Source organism: Rhinolophus hipposideros (genome assembly GCF_964194185.1).
Source record: "Rhinolophus hipposideros genome assembly, chromosome: 5".
NCBI lineage: Eukaryota > Metazoa > Chordata > Mammalia > Chiroptera > Rhinolophidae > Rhinolophus > Rhinolophus hipposideros.
The window spans coordinates 51,470,782-51,488,678 of NC_138051.1; the positions used below are offsets into that span (position 1 = coordinate 51,470,782).

General features: G+C 34.6%; 1 protein-coding gene across 1 annotated transcript in view; it reads right to left on the reverse strand.

Moving 5' to 3' along the window:
* Positions 1 to 803: 803 nt before the first annotated feature.
* The window catches only part of ADAM10 (ADAM metallopeptidase domain 10), a 111,877-nt gene continuing 94,783 nt past the window's right edge, over positions 804 to 17,897 (reverse strand). The window contains exons 13-16 of the mRNA XM_081049816.1: positions 17,703 to 17,811; positions 17,011 to 17,231; positions 5,525 to 5,651; positions 804 to 3,629 (exon numbers count right to left, since the gene is read on the reverse strand). Of these exons, the coding sequence (XP_080905942.1) occupies positions 3,535 to 3,629; positions 5,525 to 5,651; positions 17,011 to 17,231; positions 17,703 to 17,811 (552 nt within the window). The 3' untranslated portion in view covers positions 804 to 3,534. The remainder of the gene's footprint in view (positions 3,630 to 5,524; positions 5,652 to 17,010; positions 17,232 to 17,702; positions 17,812 to 17,897) is intronic.

A 17,897-nucleotide genomic window follows, 5' to 3' on the forward strand; every position in this document is an offset into this window, starting at 1 on the left:
TCCTCTTATCCTCTGAAGATGGGCTATCCAGTTTTGTAATGCATTTACTACTCTGACCCTTTTATACTTTTGATTAGAAATAATTAACAAGAAATTAAAAGCTGCCTCAAGCATAAGAACCCACAATTGCACAGCTGCCAAAGACACTAATCTCATCTTTGGAGAAAAATAATCATTATGTCTTAAAATGTACACACCATAGGAAGAGATATAAGAATTTAAGAGTAGTTTGCTCAATTTGGAGAAATCTTCTGTCTTCACTGGTCTGCGAATACGAAAAAAAAAAGAAATACCCAAGGCACAAAGTGGTGAAGACACCTCAGAAAACAAGACTGTCAGATAAAGTCTTTCCCTTAAAGAAGTCCTTCCCCAAAGTGTATGATATTGCCTGACACTATGGGGGATCACTGAGCCCAGAAGCTGTAGTAATTTATTTTACTGTTGATTTTGTTTCTGCGGTGTTGCCTGAATTTAGAAAACTAAAAAAAATTCTAAGCAAAATTTAAGCATTCAAGTGTAAGTAAGAATAACAAATCTGTAATCATCTGAATTAATATTGATGGTTTCATGAACAAAATTAAACATACACTTTTAAGTTTCTAAATTAAAGTAAAAAGTATATGGCATGTTTACTCATTTAACAAATACTACTTATTTATAACTGGCCTCGAGTTTTAAAAAAAGAATTTGGGACTGATTATTCTGCGTAGGGCGCCATATTGAGCTTATAATTCTTTTTCTAGATAAGACTGAAACGTAAATTCTCTCCTTATTTGCTACAAATTTGACAAAGCAGGCAAATGAGGCTCAAAATTTTTAAATATACTTATCATTAAAGTACACTTTTTAAACTAAATGTGGTACTTAGCATTCAAAACTTTGCACATACACATACAGCAGCAGGCCCTCCAATATTGTTTTGTTCAGTCATTTCACCATCACATTGCTGAGATGCTAACTTTTGTTATATCCATCCGTATAGTAAAACTGGTTTCAGCAGGCATCATTCGTTTCAAGCCACAGAACCTATGGACCATGGTAAGTGAGGACTTACTATAAATAAGACCAGAGTTTTCAAAATGACTCAGCTCTTCCACCAAGATGAACGCTTTTAAACACACTGAACAGTGATTGGAAATAATGTAAAGCAGTTAGATTAGTTAAGTGTTTTTAAAATGTTCAGATAGAGAAATATCTAATCATAAAGTTTTACATGGACTCCTAACCAAGAATAAAGATATGTGTACTTGTATGGGAAGAGACAATTCTCTTTCTGCTTAACAATCTCTTTGATTTAGGAAGGAAAAGTTGTCTTGTGGGAAGCTTCTTTTGGTAGTTCTCAGAGTGCAAAAAGTATGGAAGCTTCAAGTTGATTTCATCATGTCTATTTATTAATGCATTTCAAGTTTCAAAAAACCTTACATCTTTGCACAATACTTTATTTTTTGCAATTTTTAGTAAAAATTTCCAAAGTGAACAAAAAGATACTGTATAAAACACAGTGGACATTAAACTGACAGTAGTATTAGATCTCATTTGTCTTGATCCTTTTGTTTTACCACATCTTGATTTGCTGTGGAGAGTTCAGTGCACATCTCTTTTCAGAAAACATTTAACTTAGACTCAAAATAAAATAGGGCAGTGTATACCTGCCAAAACCCTACCACAGGATAACATTACAAGCAAAAAAATGTACATGTTCCAAAGTCTACCACACTCAAGAAGTTACTAAGAACTCTTGCAGAATAAAAGTCACCATTTTAGAAATGCAAACCCACTTCCAACCTTTGCAAAGTCCAAAAACAAAGGCATTTAAATGATTTAAAAGCAATTACATACATATCTACCTACTTGTTTGTTTAGAATTATTTATAGTCTATCTGGGGTTTCATGTACAAAATTTGTCTCTAAATCATGTACAAAAAGCTGTATTTTGAAAAAAGTCACCACATACTGTACAAGTTTACAAGGAAGAGATCCCATTATTTTCTCTAGCATTTTTGGCCTTGCTGGCTTGCGTCACATTATGAGAATGATTGTGTAAACCTTATACTCTTAAGAAAAAAAAGAAAAAAAAAAACAAAACCAAAACACAGATTTTTTTTCAACTTTCCCTAAATTTGCCTCCTACGTGAGGCCAGGAAAATCATAGCTGTTTATGTCTAATTTAAGTGATGCAGTTGGAAAACAGAAGCAATAAATATATCACAAGCTTAAAATATTCTTGTAATGCCCCCTTCCATTCCTGCATAGCAATAAGTCTGTTAATACATTAAATGCTTTTGCTTTCTTTCTTTAAAAAGCCATTTACATCTGTTTAAAAAATAAATTTGGAATGGGACATTGTGCTGTTTCACCTCCACTGCTGTTAAAATATTTAGGAAAAAAAATGTCAGAAGGCCTATCTAAATTTTAACTACTAGTTGAGCAAATCACTCTTCTTTAGTGGTTACCAATGATCAGTGATGATGTGCAGAAAAAACTGTTCAAATATTTTGATAAAGACACAGCTTTTCTTTTCCATATCAGACAAAAAACCAAAAACATAATTAGCATACTTTAGATATGTGGAAAACACAAGAGGTTACAAATAAAAAGAATCATTTCCTTGACATAATTTCTAACAAAGCATGAATAAATTTCACCTACCAATTCAAAAATGGAACTGAATTAGAAAGTCTAAAATAAGTAAGCAGAAATGAGACACTTACATAGAGAACTAACTCTGAAGTAGTATGCTGCATCTGTCCAGTTTGCACAACCCTTCACCGTGTTCTTCAGCGCAGTCACTCATGTGCTCTTAGCAGCCATTTGATAAAGACAAAATGAATCAGAACCAACTCCATCATAAGAAAAAGGTACATTGATTCTCATTTCAAAACTGCCTGTGTAAAGCATTACAGAATCCTGGACCACTGAATACCACCATTCTCTGTTATCCTGAGTATGTCAATTAAACAGTAATTTTTCATTAAGAGCGGAAAAATTTTATAATACAAAGAAACATCCATATTGCAATTTGTTTACAATTGCACACAGAAGTACAGTGTACGTAAGAAATACATGTCTGCATATAACAAGGTATGTACATTGGCAAGTGATGTCTCCAATGTTGAGGTGGTCGAGCCTCCTAGCCTTGATTGGCAGTTAAAAAAAAATATATATATATTTTTCAATTTGTGATAAAAGTTTATCGAGAGCCAAGTTTGCCTGCAAGTGAAGAAAATGCAGCAACAAAGAACAGGGAACACGGGGCACATAATAATATCCTAAGACTTTGTGCCATTAGGTTAAAAACACCTGTTCGTAAGAAAATTGGGTTCCTTTTGCACCCCCCACCCCCCAACCCCAAATTGGAATTTTCAGGCTTTAAAATTAAGTGATTCCACCTGGTCTGAGGACTTGATCTCTTGCCATTTTTTTTTCTTCAACTGTTACTTGTGAGGGTTGAGTTTGGGGATGATTTAATAGGTGTCTCTTTGGAGTGAAGTTTCCCATTGTAGGCACTAGGAAGAACCAAGGCAAAAGCTGCAGTTAACGTCTCATGTGTCCCATCTGATAACTCTCCCGGGGCCGCTGACGCTGGGGTTGCTGAATAGTCTGTGGAGGTCTCCTCCTCTTTAAAGTGCCTATGAGTTACAAACAAAAGTAAAGTAGATTTACTGTAAACTTTTTAATCTTTGAAAACAAAATTGCCGTATCAATAAGAAAGGTTCCAGATTGGTACTCTCCCATAGAAATATAATATGAGCCATATATTTAATTTAAAATTTCAGTAGCCATAATGAAAAAAGCTTTGTAAAAAGGTAAAATAATTTTAATATTTTTTATTTCATTTACTCCAATATAGCCAAAATATTACCATTTCAAAATGTAATAAATATAATGAATTGTTAATGAAATACTTCATTCTTGTTTGTATACATTTCAGTCTTCAAAATCTAATATGCATTTTTTAAATTCATTTATTTACTTTTTTAATTAATTTCAGGTGTACAAAACAACGTAATAGACATTTACACCCCTCACAAAGTGATAATACCTCCCCAATCTACTACCCCTCTGACATCGTTTATAGCTGTTACAATACTATTGACTCTATTCCCTACGCTGTACTGAATGTCAACTATAATTAAATACACACACACACACACACACACCCCAGGGGTGCCAAAAAATGTATATACATTTTAAGAGGCGTTATCTACGTATTACTTTTTGAAGTTGAATTGACCTTGACATTTCTGATGAATACTGGTTATTTTGTAGAATATAACTATTTGAGTTATCGGTATATATTATTACAATTTTAATAGTTTTTTCCTTTCTTAAAATGTGTATACATGTTTTTTTGGCACCCTCTGTATAGTTTGATATGCCTTTTATATTTACAACACATTTCAACTGAGACTAGCCACATTTCAAGTGCTCAACAGCCACAGTTTATCAGAATAATATGGATTCTGAAGACAGAATCCATGATGAAAAAAATTATTGAGTGTCTTTGAGCAAATGATGTAACCTCTCTGAAACTCAAATGCCTGCCTTGTCTGTAAAACAGGGATAATAACTAACTCATAAAGTCCATTGTGAAGATTATACAATTCACATGTAAAAGTGCTTAACACTTTTTGTGAGGGTTCAATAAATGACAGCTATGTAAATTTTTTTTTGTTTTTAAAGGTGAAATTTGCTTAAAATGAAATCAAGTAAGAGTTGTTTCACTGAATGAGGCCACGGTTGGTAACGTACATAAAAAGTGTCATGTGGCCCTTGGAAATCCCTAAGAAACTGACATCAGTTCCAGAGGGCTAACGTAAATTTACAAAAAACAATGATATAAAAATCGAATTTCCTGATTCCCACCAAGATATAATCCCAGTATGAATACTGGGGTCTCTTGCCCCGAGATAGGTAAATGCAGAGCAACAACTGAGGGAAAATGGAGAAAACTGTAAGAAATTCCTAATTCTAATCTACTTTCTGCAGGGTAGTGGATTTGGCCTGAGGCAAGAGGCTTCCTGAGAAGTGCTGTGTCTCCCTGAGAGGTAAAGAGTGAAGAGCAAATTTAGGAGTTTTTTTCTGAGACAAGAATGGTTATTTGGTGAATGAAGCCTCCACCCTAGGGAAAATGAGCTTATGTGCCAGAAAATATTTGATGAGCATGAACATTAAAAATAGTAACAGAAGTGCAGCCATTAAATAGAAAAACCAATCATTTAAAACTATCCTAACTATTGTAAAAAAAGAAGAGTTTAGAATATGACAACAAAGACAAAAAAACAAGAACCAAACAAAAATAAAACCTTCTAGGTCTATATATTTTTAGATACTCAGGACAAATAGCATTAAATTGGCAGCTATTAGCTAGATTGGATTCATAAAAAACACACTTAAAAGTCAACTAATTCACCCAGTAATCCCAATCTCAAGGAGAAAGTACTATAAAATTAATTACCAAAGACTAATTTATAATTCAATTCTATGAGTTATAAATATATATACCTTGCTCAAATTGTCTTACCTGGAAGAGGTTTAGGAGGAGGCAACTTTGGATTACTACTTGGAGTATGAACACTGCATATCTTAATAAATCCAGCCATTAACATGATAAGGGCAATTCCCATAAGTAATACTGCCCACCAATTAGCCTGGAAATAAACAGATTTTCTACTGAGAAAAACTATAAAATACTGTAAAATATTTTATATTATATAAAATACAGAATAGAATGTATTACATTTTAATTTTTAAAGAACATCTGTTGGTTGGGAGTTAAATAGATATCATATATATATGTACATGTATATTAATTTCTTTAAATATAAAAAAATATAAAAGAGAAAACAAAAATCACCCATAATTTCACTGTCTAGGAAAAAAATCCACTCAATCTAATTTCCTTTTCCGTCTATTTTCTATATAACTGTCATACATATTGGATAAACATACATGCAAAACTGGGGTCATCCTGAATATAGTTTATATTGTATTTTCCCATGTTATTAAATATTTTCTAGTTTGAATATTTCCCTCTTTTTTTGGCCTATTACTCTTACAGACTAGTTTTGTTTGCTTTTATATTCTCCACTTACTTAGAAAATATATTACTTACTTTAAATTTTACTACTGTACAGAATTTTTAAAAATAGTCTCTATAATTTTTCCTGATCATCAAAGTTAAGACTAAAATCCTATCTTTTTTGAGGCCCTCTTTACTTGTTATTCTATTTCATTTGGAATTTCAGACCCAGACTACTAAAGGAAATTATTTTTATATGATATATCTTAGTTTTCATCATATTATACATACATCTTGTAGTATCTGTTATATATTCATTTATTTAAAGGTTAATAGTCTTTTTTAATATAAAAAATGGAAAGATATACACATTTTAGAAGCAGGCAAACTTTACCCAGTCTAAGAAGGAACTAAAAATTTTACTTCTAACTTAAACCATATTAAACAAATCAATTAGCCAAACCAAAAAACCTTCAAAAATTATTGGTGAAATCTTATTTATAGAAAAATCACTGTTTCCATTCTTAATAAATTCTAAGTCTATTTTGCAATTCAAAATATTCAAATTTTGTTTAAGATAGCATGTACTAATAATAAACATCATACAAGATAGCTGCAACTTTAAAACAATGAACTTCCACATTGACCTAATAGATTGTTACAATACCTATATAGTAATTGCTAATCATTGCCAATAAAACTCTCATTTAAGAAAATTTTCTATGATCTAAGGTCTTGTAATAAACAGCCTACTCCTTCTATATTGTTCACTTTATCCCACAATACCCCAAGCCACTCTTCCCACGTGTGCATAAAGCCTTTCCTACATATACATATTTTTTAATTTGTTTAATTTTGATGACTCTCAAACTCATAGAAAAGTTGCAAGTATAATACAAAGAACTTTTTAAAATCTGGAACCATCTGAGAGTAAGTTGCTAGCATGATGCCCTATTACACCTGAACATCTTAGCACAAGGTTTCTACAACATAAGGGTGTTTTCCTAGATAGCCACAACACAATCATCAAAATCAGGAAATTAGCAGTGATACATTACTACCATTTAATCCTCAGACCCTGTTCAAGTTTTGCCATTTGTCCCAATACCATCCAATTCAGAATTATGTGTTGCACTTAGCTGCCACGTTTCTTCAGTCTCCGGACAAACAAAACAAATTCCAGTCGTTCCTTGGTTTGTGTAACCTTGACACTTTTGAAGATTATAGATCAGTTATTTCACATCAGAATGTCCCTCAATATGGGTTTCTCACATGCTTCCTTATGATAAGATTCAGGTCATACATCTTTGGTAAGAATATCACAGAAGTGATGGCTGGGTTCTTCCCATTGCATCATATCAAGTGACACACGATTTTGATCTCATACTGATGATCTTAACTTGATCACTTGATTGAGTATTAGCAGCCAAACTTTACCATAAAGATACTGTTCTCTTTTGCAGTCAATGAGTATTTTGTAGGGACATAATTTGGAACTATGTCAATATCCTGTCCTTCATCAAACTTTTAATTTATTCATTTATTTATTCCCTCGTGGTTTCCTATTTTATTCGATGGTTTATAATCCACTACTATCATTATTTTGTCTTCTGGACATATCCCCACCCTTCTGAGCACTTTACTTCATGACATAAAGTAAAATTTCTAGGTTCATCTTGTTCTTTCTATGCCCCAGCCCTGGAATCAGCCATTTCTCCACAGAGCCCTGGTCCCTTTTAGAACTGCCTTCCTATGCAGACACCCTCCTCACAACACTTGTACTCTGATATTCCAAACCCTCACCCCTCCACGGGGCATCCTTCTTACCATGCTTGGGCACCAACACCCCATCTGGTCGTCTTCTCCTTCCTTACCCTCCCCACTCTGGTCAGGCTCCAACACCCTGCTCTGTGCCACTACAGCTCCCCTCACCTGGCATGAATGCCTACCTCACCTAATGGCTTTTAACTGTTCAAGAAAGGACAGAGTAAAGCGTAATGTAATTCAGTCTTACTGATGAAGCTACAAATCAGAATGATGTGAAATCCATTTTTAAATGCTGACAAATCATTCAAATTTTCGAAAAACAATATATAGACCATACAAGACATGCTTACAGAGCTAAATCTGGCTTGGAAAACACAAACTTACAATCTACCTTTCAGAAGCCATTTCTTGTATCCTACTGAGATTGCCAGAGAGTTTTCTAAAATTTTCTTTTGGTTTCTGTAGAAAATAATTTTCATAAAACTGTTCTCCCGATTTTTAGGATAATATTCCCTTTCCATTGTTATATAAATGTTCTACAGTCTCCTGTTGTTTTCTGTTTTATTCATCCTCAAAATATAAACCCATTATTTACCGAAAGGCAGGATGTAAGGCCTGCCCTCAGTCTGCCAACTCAAGTGCTGGTTGATTTCTCTTTTCATTTTTGCCTACTGTTACATGAAGAACTATGCACAGCTTCTGTCCTGTTCCTAGCAGCCAGAGGCCTTTTAAATATGGCATTTCATGAAGCAGGACCTTTTTTCTACCTCCACTGTCTGGATTTCTGACACTCTGACCTAATAAAATACATAAAGAGCCAAAATCACCAGTTTGTACTGCTACATGTACTCTTCTTGCTCTATACCAATATCAACCTTGGCTGTATGTGAGAGTCACCTGGGAAGTTTTTAAAACTCAGATACTCAGACCAAATCCCAGATTCAAATGGGGTAGGATCCTAACATCAGTAATTTTGTTAAAGCTGCCCAGATGATTCCATTATGCAGCTAAAATTGAGAGCTATTGGTCTCTACCAGGAATCAGCAAACTTTTTCTGTTAAGGGCCAAACAAGACACATTTAAGGCTTTGTAGGCCATGTGGTCTCTGTCGCAACAACTCATTTCTGCCACTGTAGTGCAAAAGTAGCCAGAGATAACACGCAAACACATGAGCAGGGCTACATCCCAGTAAAACATTACAGTTGACCCACTGTAACCACAGGTTTCTCATCTGTGGATTCAATCAACCGCAGATTAAAAACAGTGCTATTCTTGATCTATGGTTGAGAAACCGCAAACATAGAGGGCCAACTGTATGCACTGTTCTATAACATCTTAAATAAAGGACTTAAGCATCCGGCAAATTTTGGTATCTGTGGGTGGTCCTGGAACCAATCCCCCATGGATACTGAGGGACAACTGTATTTACAAAAACAGGGCGCAAACCAGATTTGACCCAGGGGCCATAGTTTGTCAACCTCTGTTTTGTACCCACATACAGCACATTAGTTTGGGAGACTCCATCGAAATAGGTACCATTCAACATTAGCCCTTTTGTTCTCTCTATCCTATCACTTGCCTGAGAGCTTTGGGGGAAGTTGAGAGTATCTAACTGGCTGTAGAAAGAGGAATCCTATGACTCGGAAGAGCTGCTCAACTAATCCGCACTCACACGGTAAAGGAACGGCTCCCATTTCTGAGTAGATCTAAGAATTATCTGTTATGCTTATTAAAATATAGATTTAGGCGCAAAGGGTCAAGGGTCTTCTTACTATTTTCAGGCTGATGGGCTCATTCTGTTATGGGAGATGCACTTCTACATATTCAGGCCACAACCCTACAAAGTCCAACTCAGTTGTTCTGGTTGGTGGAGGGCCCAAGCAACTACATTTTAAACAAGCACATCAGGGAGTAGGATGCAGACCAGTGCGTCACGCTCATTGCAGACATGTTGGCACTGTGGTATGGGACCATTTTGAGCAATGCAGGAAGTCTGGCATCCCTGGCTATCAACCATCAAACGCTAACAGAGCCCCTCAGTTACTTGGACAACTACTGTACGCTTCCAAATACCCTCTGGGGAGGCAGTAGCACCTCTAATGTGATCTGATCCACAGGCACAAAGGCTCCAGGCTCTTCCTACTATTTTCAGGCTGATGGGCTAGTTCTGTTATGCGAGATGCACTTCCTAATGTTCATTATATTTTCTTACACATTTCCTTCCTTCCAGTCTTCCCTGCTCAAACCATCTGCCTCCTGGAATTCTCTATGTCACTCCTCTCTGTAAAACCCTTCTTCAAAATCTTCCCTCCAAAGATCTCCAAAATGGACCATTAAATAAGGGAGAGAGAGGGGAAAAAACAAACAAAACTTGAGCACACACTAAGGTGCAGCAAAGTACAAGTATATACATGATTCCACTTATTTTTTAAAATATATATTCTTATAAGGGTATAGACAGCTTCTGAAGAACACACAAGAAACCCATCTTGAGATGACTGGGCTCCAGAGTAAAAAGAAGGCATACTTTTCAATGCATTGCTCTATCAATTAAAAAGAAAAGATAATCACACTGTTCAAAAGGAAAAAAGTAGAATAATTTTTTTTATTTAAAAAAATTCATACTTCGGTGACTTTTCCAGGTGCTGCCTCTCCATAAAACATCAACCTGTGTACCCTCTCCTACTAGTCCTTAAGAAGTTAGCTTTGGCATCACCTCCTTAAAGAGACCTTCCCCAAATAGGTTCTCCTATTTTCTGTGAAAACACTATGTAGAACTAAAAATAGAAATGTGCTTGCCTTCTCTATTCCAAACTGGACTGAGAGCCCCTTGAATTTATATCCTACAAACTCAATACCTAACCCACAAAAAGGTACTTGTTGAACTCTATTACACGTGAGTTACTATTCCAAATACTGACTTTTTCAAACACTTCTAACAGCTCATTTATTATTTCTAGATTGCCACACATACAAATAATATGACAAGGCTCTTACAACAGAGACAAGGCATTAAAAAATTGTGGTTGTGGTACCTCTGATACTAGTTTTTCAGTATCTATAGTCTTAAAAAGAGATTTTAAGTAATATGGCAATAAGAGAGGCAGACCGTAGAAAGCCTGGGTTTAATAATGGTTATAACTCTGTAGAAAACAAAGGTCAAAAAGACCTCGTTTCAGTTCAGGTCAACAGATATTTATTAAAATGTGGCATCCAGATCCTTCAGAACTTCCAGTTTCTTCTAGCAGTGTTCCTGGCCTTCCTCCAAGTTTTTTCAGGTAACAATGTGTCTCAAAAGCCCAAGATTGAGGTGTTTTAGTGACAGTAATCGTAGCTTTTCAGAGTCTGTGTTTGGGGAAATGGAACATCACAGTGGACAGAAGATATTAAGAAAAACTAAACAAAACAATGGTGTATTTGAGTGTTAGTAAAATGGCCACCTTTGATAGAATTTTTTAATGCTCCTTTTAAAAGCATTATCAGAGAGTGGGTTAAATGCTAAATCATGTTTTCTCTTTAATGTGTACTATAAAATCTGGGGAAAGAATACCAACCAGACTAATAAATGCAAAATATGTGTTTTATGTCAAAAGAAAAGATCACGATTTGTCCACTTGTTAGACTCTGAAAGAAAGGAGAGCTATCGTGCATTCAACAAACATTTAATGAGTGTAAATTATGCACCGTGCTCTTGTCTTTCATAGGTATGAGTGTTAAGTGAAACTTAAAAGAGACATAGAGAAGATATTTAAAAGTTTTTAAAAAACAGCCTTGGAGTTAACAAGCACTAAATTAAGCTTGAGAACATAATTCTACAAAAGAAACAGACAGATGTTTAATATAGTCATGTAATATGGCCAAAAGAACACAAAGTAAAAAAAAAGTAAAAATGACAAAATAAAGTCAAAATTTACCAGTCTAATTTTAATAGTTTTTAAATTTTAATTTAATAATCTAAATAAACAAAAAGGGCACATAGGATAACAAAATGATAAAACAGGTATCACTCAAAAAACCTGTGAGGGAAAAGAGGCAAGACATGCACTCAAGTCTCTTCAGACATAATGTAATCTGTTTTTAAAGATCCTCAGAAAAAGTCAACTACATAATCCTCTCAGTGAATGTTCTCATGTTTAATAATTCTCCATCTCAGCACGCCCTCAAGACTTCCTGTGGGTCCCTGGACCATGTGGGGCCCACAGTTCCTTGTGGTGATACTGATTATGCCATCCTGCAGGGGCAGAGAGCTTCCTTTTTATCCTTCAGAAGAAAATACTATAGTCTGGACTTAGACTAAATGTTCTATCCTTCAACACCCCACGTGCACCCCTCACACTAATCTGCCAAGCGGAAAGCAACTGGGTACTAATCTTTTAGTTACTTAAGCTCAGCCTGTGCTAGCATGATAAAATACCACCGAGAGAAACCAGAAAACATTATAGCCTCAAAGTTAATACGCACAATTTTTATTCTTTTCCATATAAATAATGACATTTAAGAAATCTGCTTCATTGATCTAGCAAATGTATACTGAATCCTTACCATATGCTAAGCCCTGTGACAACATTGTATCTTTGTTGTTCAAGTTTCGTAAGTGATATCTACCGTGTTTCCATGAAAATATGACCTAGCCACACAATCAGCTCTAATGCGTCTTCTGGAGCAAAAATTAATATAAGACCCAGTATTATATATTTATTATATTATATTATATTATTATATTATATTACATTATATTATACTACATTATATATACTATACCCAATCTTATAGTAAAATAAGACCAGGTCTTATATTAATTTTTGCTCCAAAAGATGCATTAGAGCCGATTGGCTGGCTGGGTCTTATTTTGGGGGAAACATGGGTTGTGGCCTATTCTACTAGGTAATGTTGGACTTTAGAGATTCACAGACATGTTCCATTTTCAACATATTAGAATGACAAAATAGAAATTTTCTGTTACATGTCTTAAAAAGCCATTACATTACATTTTTGTAATCTCTGCAATTACACTGCAGAGATACAAAAAAAAAAAAAAAAAAAAAAAAGATTCACCAACTTTAGCATGCATCATCGCCTACTGACTCGGTGGGGCCTGATAATTTGCATTTCTTTCAAGTTCCCAGGTGACTGCTGTGCTATTGCTGCTGGTGGTCAGGGAACTGCCTTGAAACTACTCAAAGTGCAAAAATAGCGAGAGGCATATGTAACTGAACGGGAGTTGGCTATGTTCCAATAAATAATTATTTATGGACACCGAAACCTGAATTTCATATAACTTTCAAAAGAATATTGTTTTGATAACATCTTTTGATTGTTTTTTCAAATACTTAAAAATGTCAACCCATTCTAAATTGTGAGCCACACAAAAATAGGCAGTGGGCTGTGTATGACTCATGAGCTATAGCTTACCAACTCCTTTTCTAGATGAATGGTTAGTCAAACCTGGCTCCTCATCAGAAATAGGTGGGGAACTTTAAAAATACCCAGATATTTAAGCCACATCCCAAGAGATTATGAATTGATGGGTCTAAGCTCTAAGGTGATTTCTCATGTACAGCCAGGAATGAGAACGACTGCTCTTAATCAACAGCAGTAGTTCTAAGGACGTTTAGGGTCTTATGTGAATAAAGACTTCTGAGGTCAGGGTAAGTTTGAAAATGAAGTTAAAAATATTTTCTATTGCAGGATTTCTCACAATATTCCCACAAATCTCTAAAAGATCTGGATTATATACTATGTAATGTTTTCCACATTCATTTGACCACTAAACCCATGGATCTAGTGTTCTGTGAGGCCCTTGGGAGACACTGCTCTAACTCTTTCATAAAGAATACCAGATACTTAATACATAGAATTACAGCAAACTATGAGAGCAGAAATTAAAAATGAGAAATACAGTTGATTATCAAAATAAAAATTAAGACAAACTCCTGTAAATCTGAACAAATTCAAATTTTAAAAAGCCACAAAATAACAGGCAATTATTTAAAAAGGGAGGAGGAAATACAGTAATTTAGAAAAAAAATCAAGGTAAAAGAGGGTTTTCTACAACGTCAAACCTAACACAAAAGATGTGGAAAATCTGAACACATCAAAAGCTATGGAAAAAAACGAAAAAGAATGACCAATGCCCTCAAAACCCACTTAAAGAAAAGGAGATAATGATACAGGGTTTTAGCAGATTTACTGGTGAACGCTCTCGAGCTTTTCAAGAACTCAATGATTCCTTGATAAATTCAAAGGATGTTTAACATTATCTACTGGCCAGGTATACAGTAGGCACTCACCAAATATAGTAAATGTATTTTTGAAAAATACATTCAAAACACTTGTCAAAAACAACTTTTCCAGAAAAGAAAGTAAATGCCTTTATCACATCATTTCCATTATATTAGTAGCAGTCAGTAACTCATGCCCTGAAGTATTAATCTGCTATGATTCTTCCTACTCTATCCTACATGAAGAAAAAAGATGCAACAGCATTCAACAGAAAAGAAACAAAAAGCTACCAGGCACCACTGGAAAGGGAAGTCAATGAAACCATCCCCTTGTTCCTTTCATAGCTTTTTGTACCAGCCATCCTAATAAACTATATTGTGTCACTAACTAAAAGGGCACTTTCCTGACACCAGGAAAGAGCAAAGAGTGAGCTGTAATGTAGCAAAATAAACTCTGCTATATAATTGAATTCTGCATTTAACACAAATGAGACAACTTACAAGAAACTGGATATTTCTTATCTTACTGTTGACCTGGTTAATGCCCACAAATGTAGCAACAGCTTAGTGGTACCCTTCAGGCATTAGAGACCATGTATTTGAAAAGAGTGGCATGTGAATCGCAACAATGATATAAAATCAAAGCATTTTACACTCAAGGCAAACTTCTACAAACCTGTAAGTGCCTGATTAATCAATTACAGAGCACAAGACTTCACATTGTTAATTCATTGTTAAGAAGCATTAAATCCTCAATCTAAAATATGAAAAACAGGTTTGAAAATTACTTTAAATAAAAAGATTATTTCTATTAACTATTTTAATAGGAATAAATGAGCTTTTGAAATTCTAAATAAAACTAAGTCAAAATCAGAGATAATGGAGAAACTTAAAAAAAAAACCTATTTTTAAATGATATAATATCCTAGGTAGAAAACCTAAAATATCTGGCAGAACATAACTATGAGTTCCCCATATCAGATTTCTTTTCTGAACACATTTTTCTCTATAGTCAACAAGTATACCAGATCTCAAGTTATTCTTAATAGAATCAGAAAACAGAAAAAAAAAACACAAAAAAAACTGGATCTGAGTTCAAAATGGGGAAGAAAAGGGCCAAGAAAGGTAAGCTACTTTAAGTCACAGAACTGAGAAATGCCATGACGATGAGTCCTTGCGTAATTCCCAAGCCCAAGCTCATACTTGTTCCACTTCACCTTAATGTCACAAAGTACCGTATTTTGCTATGTATAATGTGCCCAACCTTTCAGGGGGGAAAAAAAATCTTTCGTTTTAATTTTTTAATTCAAATTTTCATTTGTTTACATTTAGGCTTCTTTTTTGTATTAGGCTACTTCTTTTTTGTATTACATTAGGCTACTTCTTTTTTGTATTACAAAGGAATTTTAGCATTTTCTAAACATATTGTGGTACAAGAGATTTTATGTAATAAATAATTACAGAACACAAGAACAGATATGAGGTACAAGAAATTTTATGTACCGGTAACAAATTTCTGATATTTACGCATCATAGAAAGCCAAGAACTCTTCATCAGTCATTGCAAGTTTGTGGTAAGTTCAACAAAACTGATTATAGTATTCTAGGGTATTATTTTGCATATGGATACAGTTACTGATTTCTAGAGTTACACTTTTAACTCATAAGCATAAATAAAATAATTAAAAACATTTATACAGATACGGAATTACTACTACCCATGTATAATGTGCATCCTTATTTTTCCCTCACAAATTTGGGCAAAATTGCACATTATACACGGCAAAATACAGTACCTTTAGTTTACCAGATCATTTTTGAACACCTATTATGCACCAAGCACAGGCGTACAAAAATGAGCAACACATCATGTTTTAAAGAGACCTAAGTTAAATTAATTGCCCAATTATTTGGCACAAAACCTAGGTCTCCTAAATCCAATGTCAATGATTCTCCCACTACATAGTTACTACATATCTAAAAACCACACTTTCTAACATGCAAAGTATATTCTTCCTATGTGCAATAAACACCATTTTAATGCTGGAAATAATTCTAAAATTTTTATTGTAGAATGTTATGACAAGAGTACCAAAAAGGGTGACAACCCACAAAGGCAACTTTTTTGTGTGTTTTAAGGCATCCTCAGTCCTGAACACACACGTAAAAAACCGGTAAGAAAAAATTTTGGAATAGGGTTGAGGGGAAGAGCTGACTTCTAAGTTAATTTCCAATGCAAACTCATTCAGTTCAGGTGTAATACACTCTCTCAAATACATCACTTGCAAGCCTCCTACTGATATTTTAATGTAATCACTTAGAAACTTGAATATTTAAGTGACTTCATATAGTAATTCTCTGCAATCTTCTTAAGAAAATTTCAGGTAATTTAACATCTGTACAACTTGGAGATATGCAGGCTTAAAAATAATTCAGTTTAGTAGATTTATGTTGGATGAAAATCCATAATCATTAACAAATCTGCAAAAGGCTCTGTATCTGACCTTACCCTGTTCAACATTTCCTATAACAGACAAGATGAAGACCTAGAAATTATACTGAAACATAAGAAAAAAACCTTCATAAAATCACCAATTTCTTTCATCTCTCCTGTTCAGCAAAGTAGAACCCACAGCTGGCTATCTGTCATACTGAGACAAAGGAGAAGACAAAGAGCAAATAGGGCTTTCCAAAACAACTTAAGGAAAAACTCCCATGAAAATGCCCTAGTCATATGGACCAAAGGAGGAAGTAACCCATCTAGGACATGAACTAAGGAGCAGAGTAAAAGAGAATGGCTCCCATCACCTACCAACCTACCTAGGAAGGATATAAATGTGGAGATTCTGGTCACTTGAAAAAGTATTCTTCAGATAAAGTAATTCCAGAATAAACAGGAAAGAAGTGATTTTCTCAAAACATGGGTAACCTCTGGCCAAGTAAAATTATGATCAAACCATTTTAAGATATGGTTTCTTTATAAATAAAAACTATACTTACCACAATCCATTCAGCAATGTTTTCATAAAGCTCTGGACTAAAAATTGCTTTTTTAAGCCTAGCTAGAGGACCATCAGCATCTACTAATCTGCAACGCATGAAAACATCACAGTAGCCTCTAAAATCATTGCAAGGGGATCCAGGCTGCAGGGTGATGGTTCGACCCATGAACTGCTTGCTCCACTGCGCAGACCCTGTGCTGGCACAAGTTGATAGGTCCACTGGAAAAGAAGTCCCAATATAAGTTGAAGATCAGATTTCCTAGCAGGCTAGTTGGGGAGAGAGGTAGGAAAGGAAGAAACTGCCTAAAAACCATTATCATGACATATTACATAGACTTTTCATTAGTTAGGGTGGATAACATCACTGGTAATTCACCTTAAATGTTACAATATAAACTAACAACCAGCAATTTTGGACTTAGTGCCCACAACGGCTTTAAAACCTTCTAACAGTGTTTATATTAATCATTGCCATGAAGCTGGCAGGTTTTTGTCTATCATTTTTAAAAACCTGTAGGGACCATAATACTAGAAACACAGTGCTATGCTACATTTAAAATTCTTCTCAAGAGGATCAGTTTAGTTGGAAATTATTTGTCCAAAATGTATATCAAAGTTTAACACTTAAAATTTAGGAGAAAATAAGGTGTTTGGAACAGATTTTACATTCTTGTATTTTAAAAGCCTTACTCTTCTTCATACAGCAGACGTGGCATAATTCCTTATCATCTTTGCCATCAGAACTGGCACAGGTACACTCCTCCAAGCCGTATTTCTCACAGATAGAACCTGCACATTGCTGAAAGAAAAATGAAAGACAAATTATGTAATCTCTATATAGTCAAACTTATTGTTCACAGTAACAGACAAGCAGATATAAGCTTC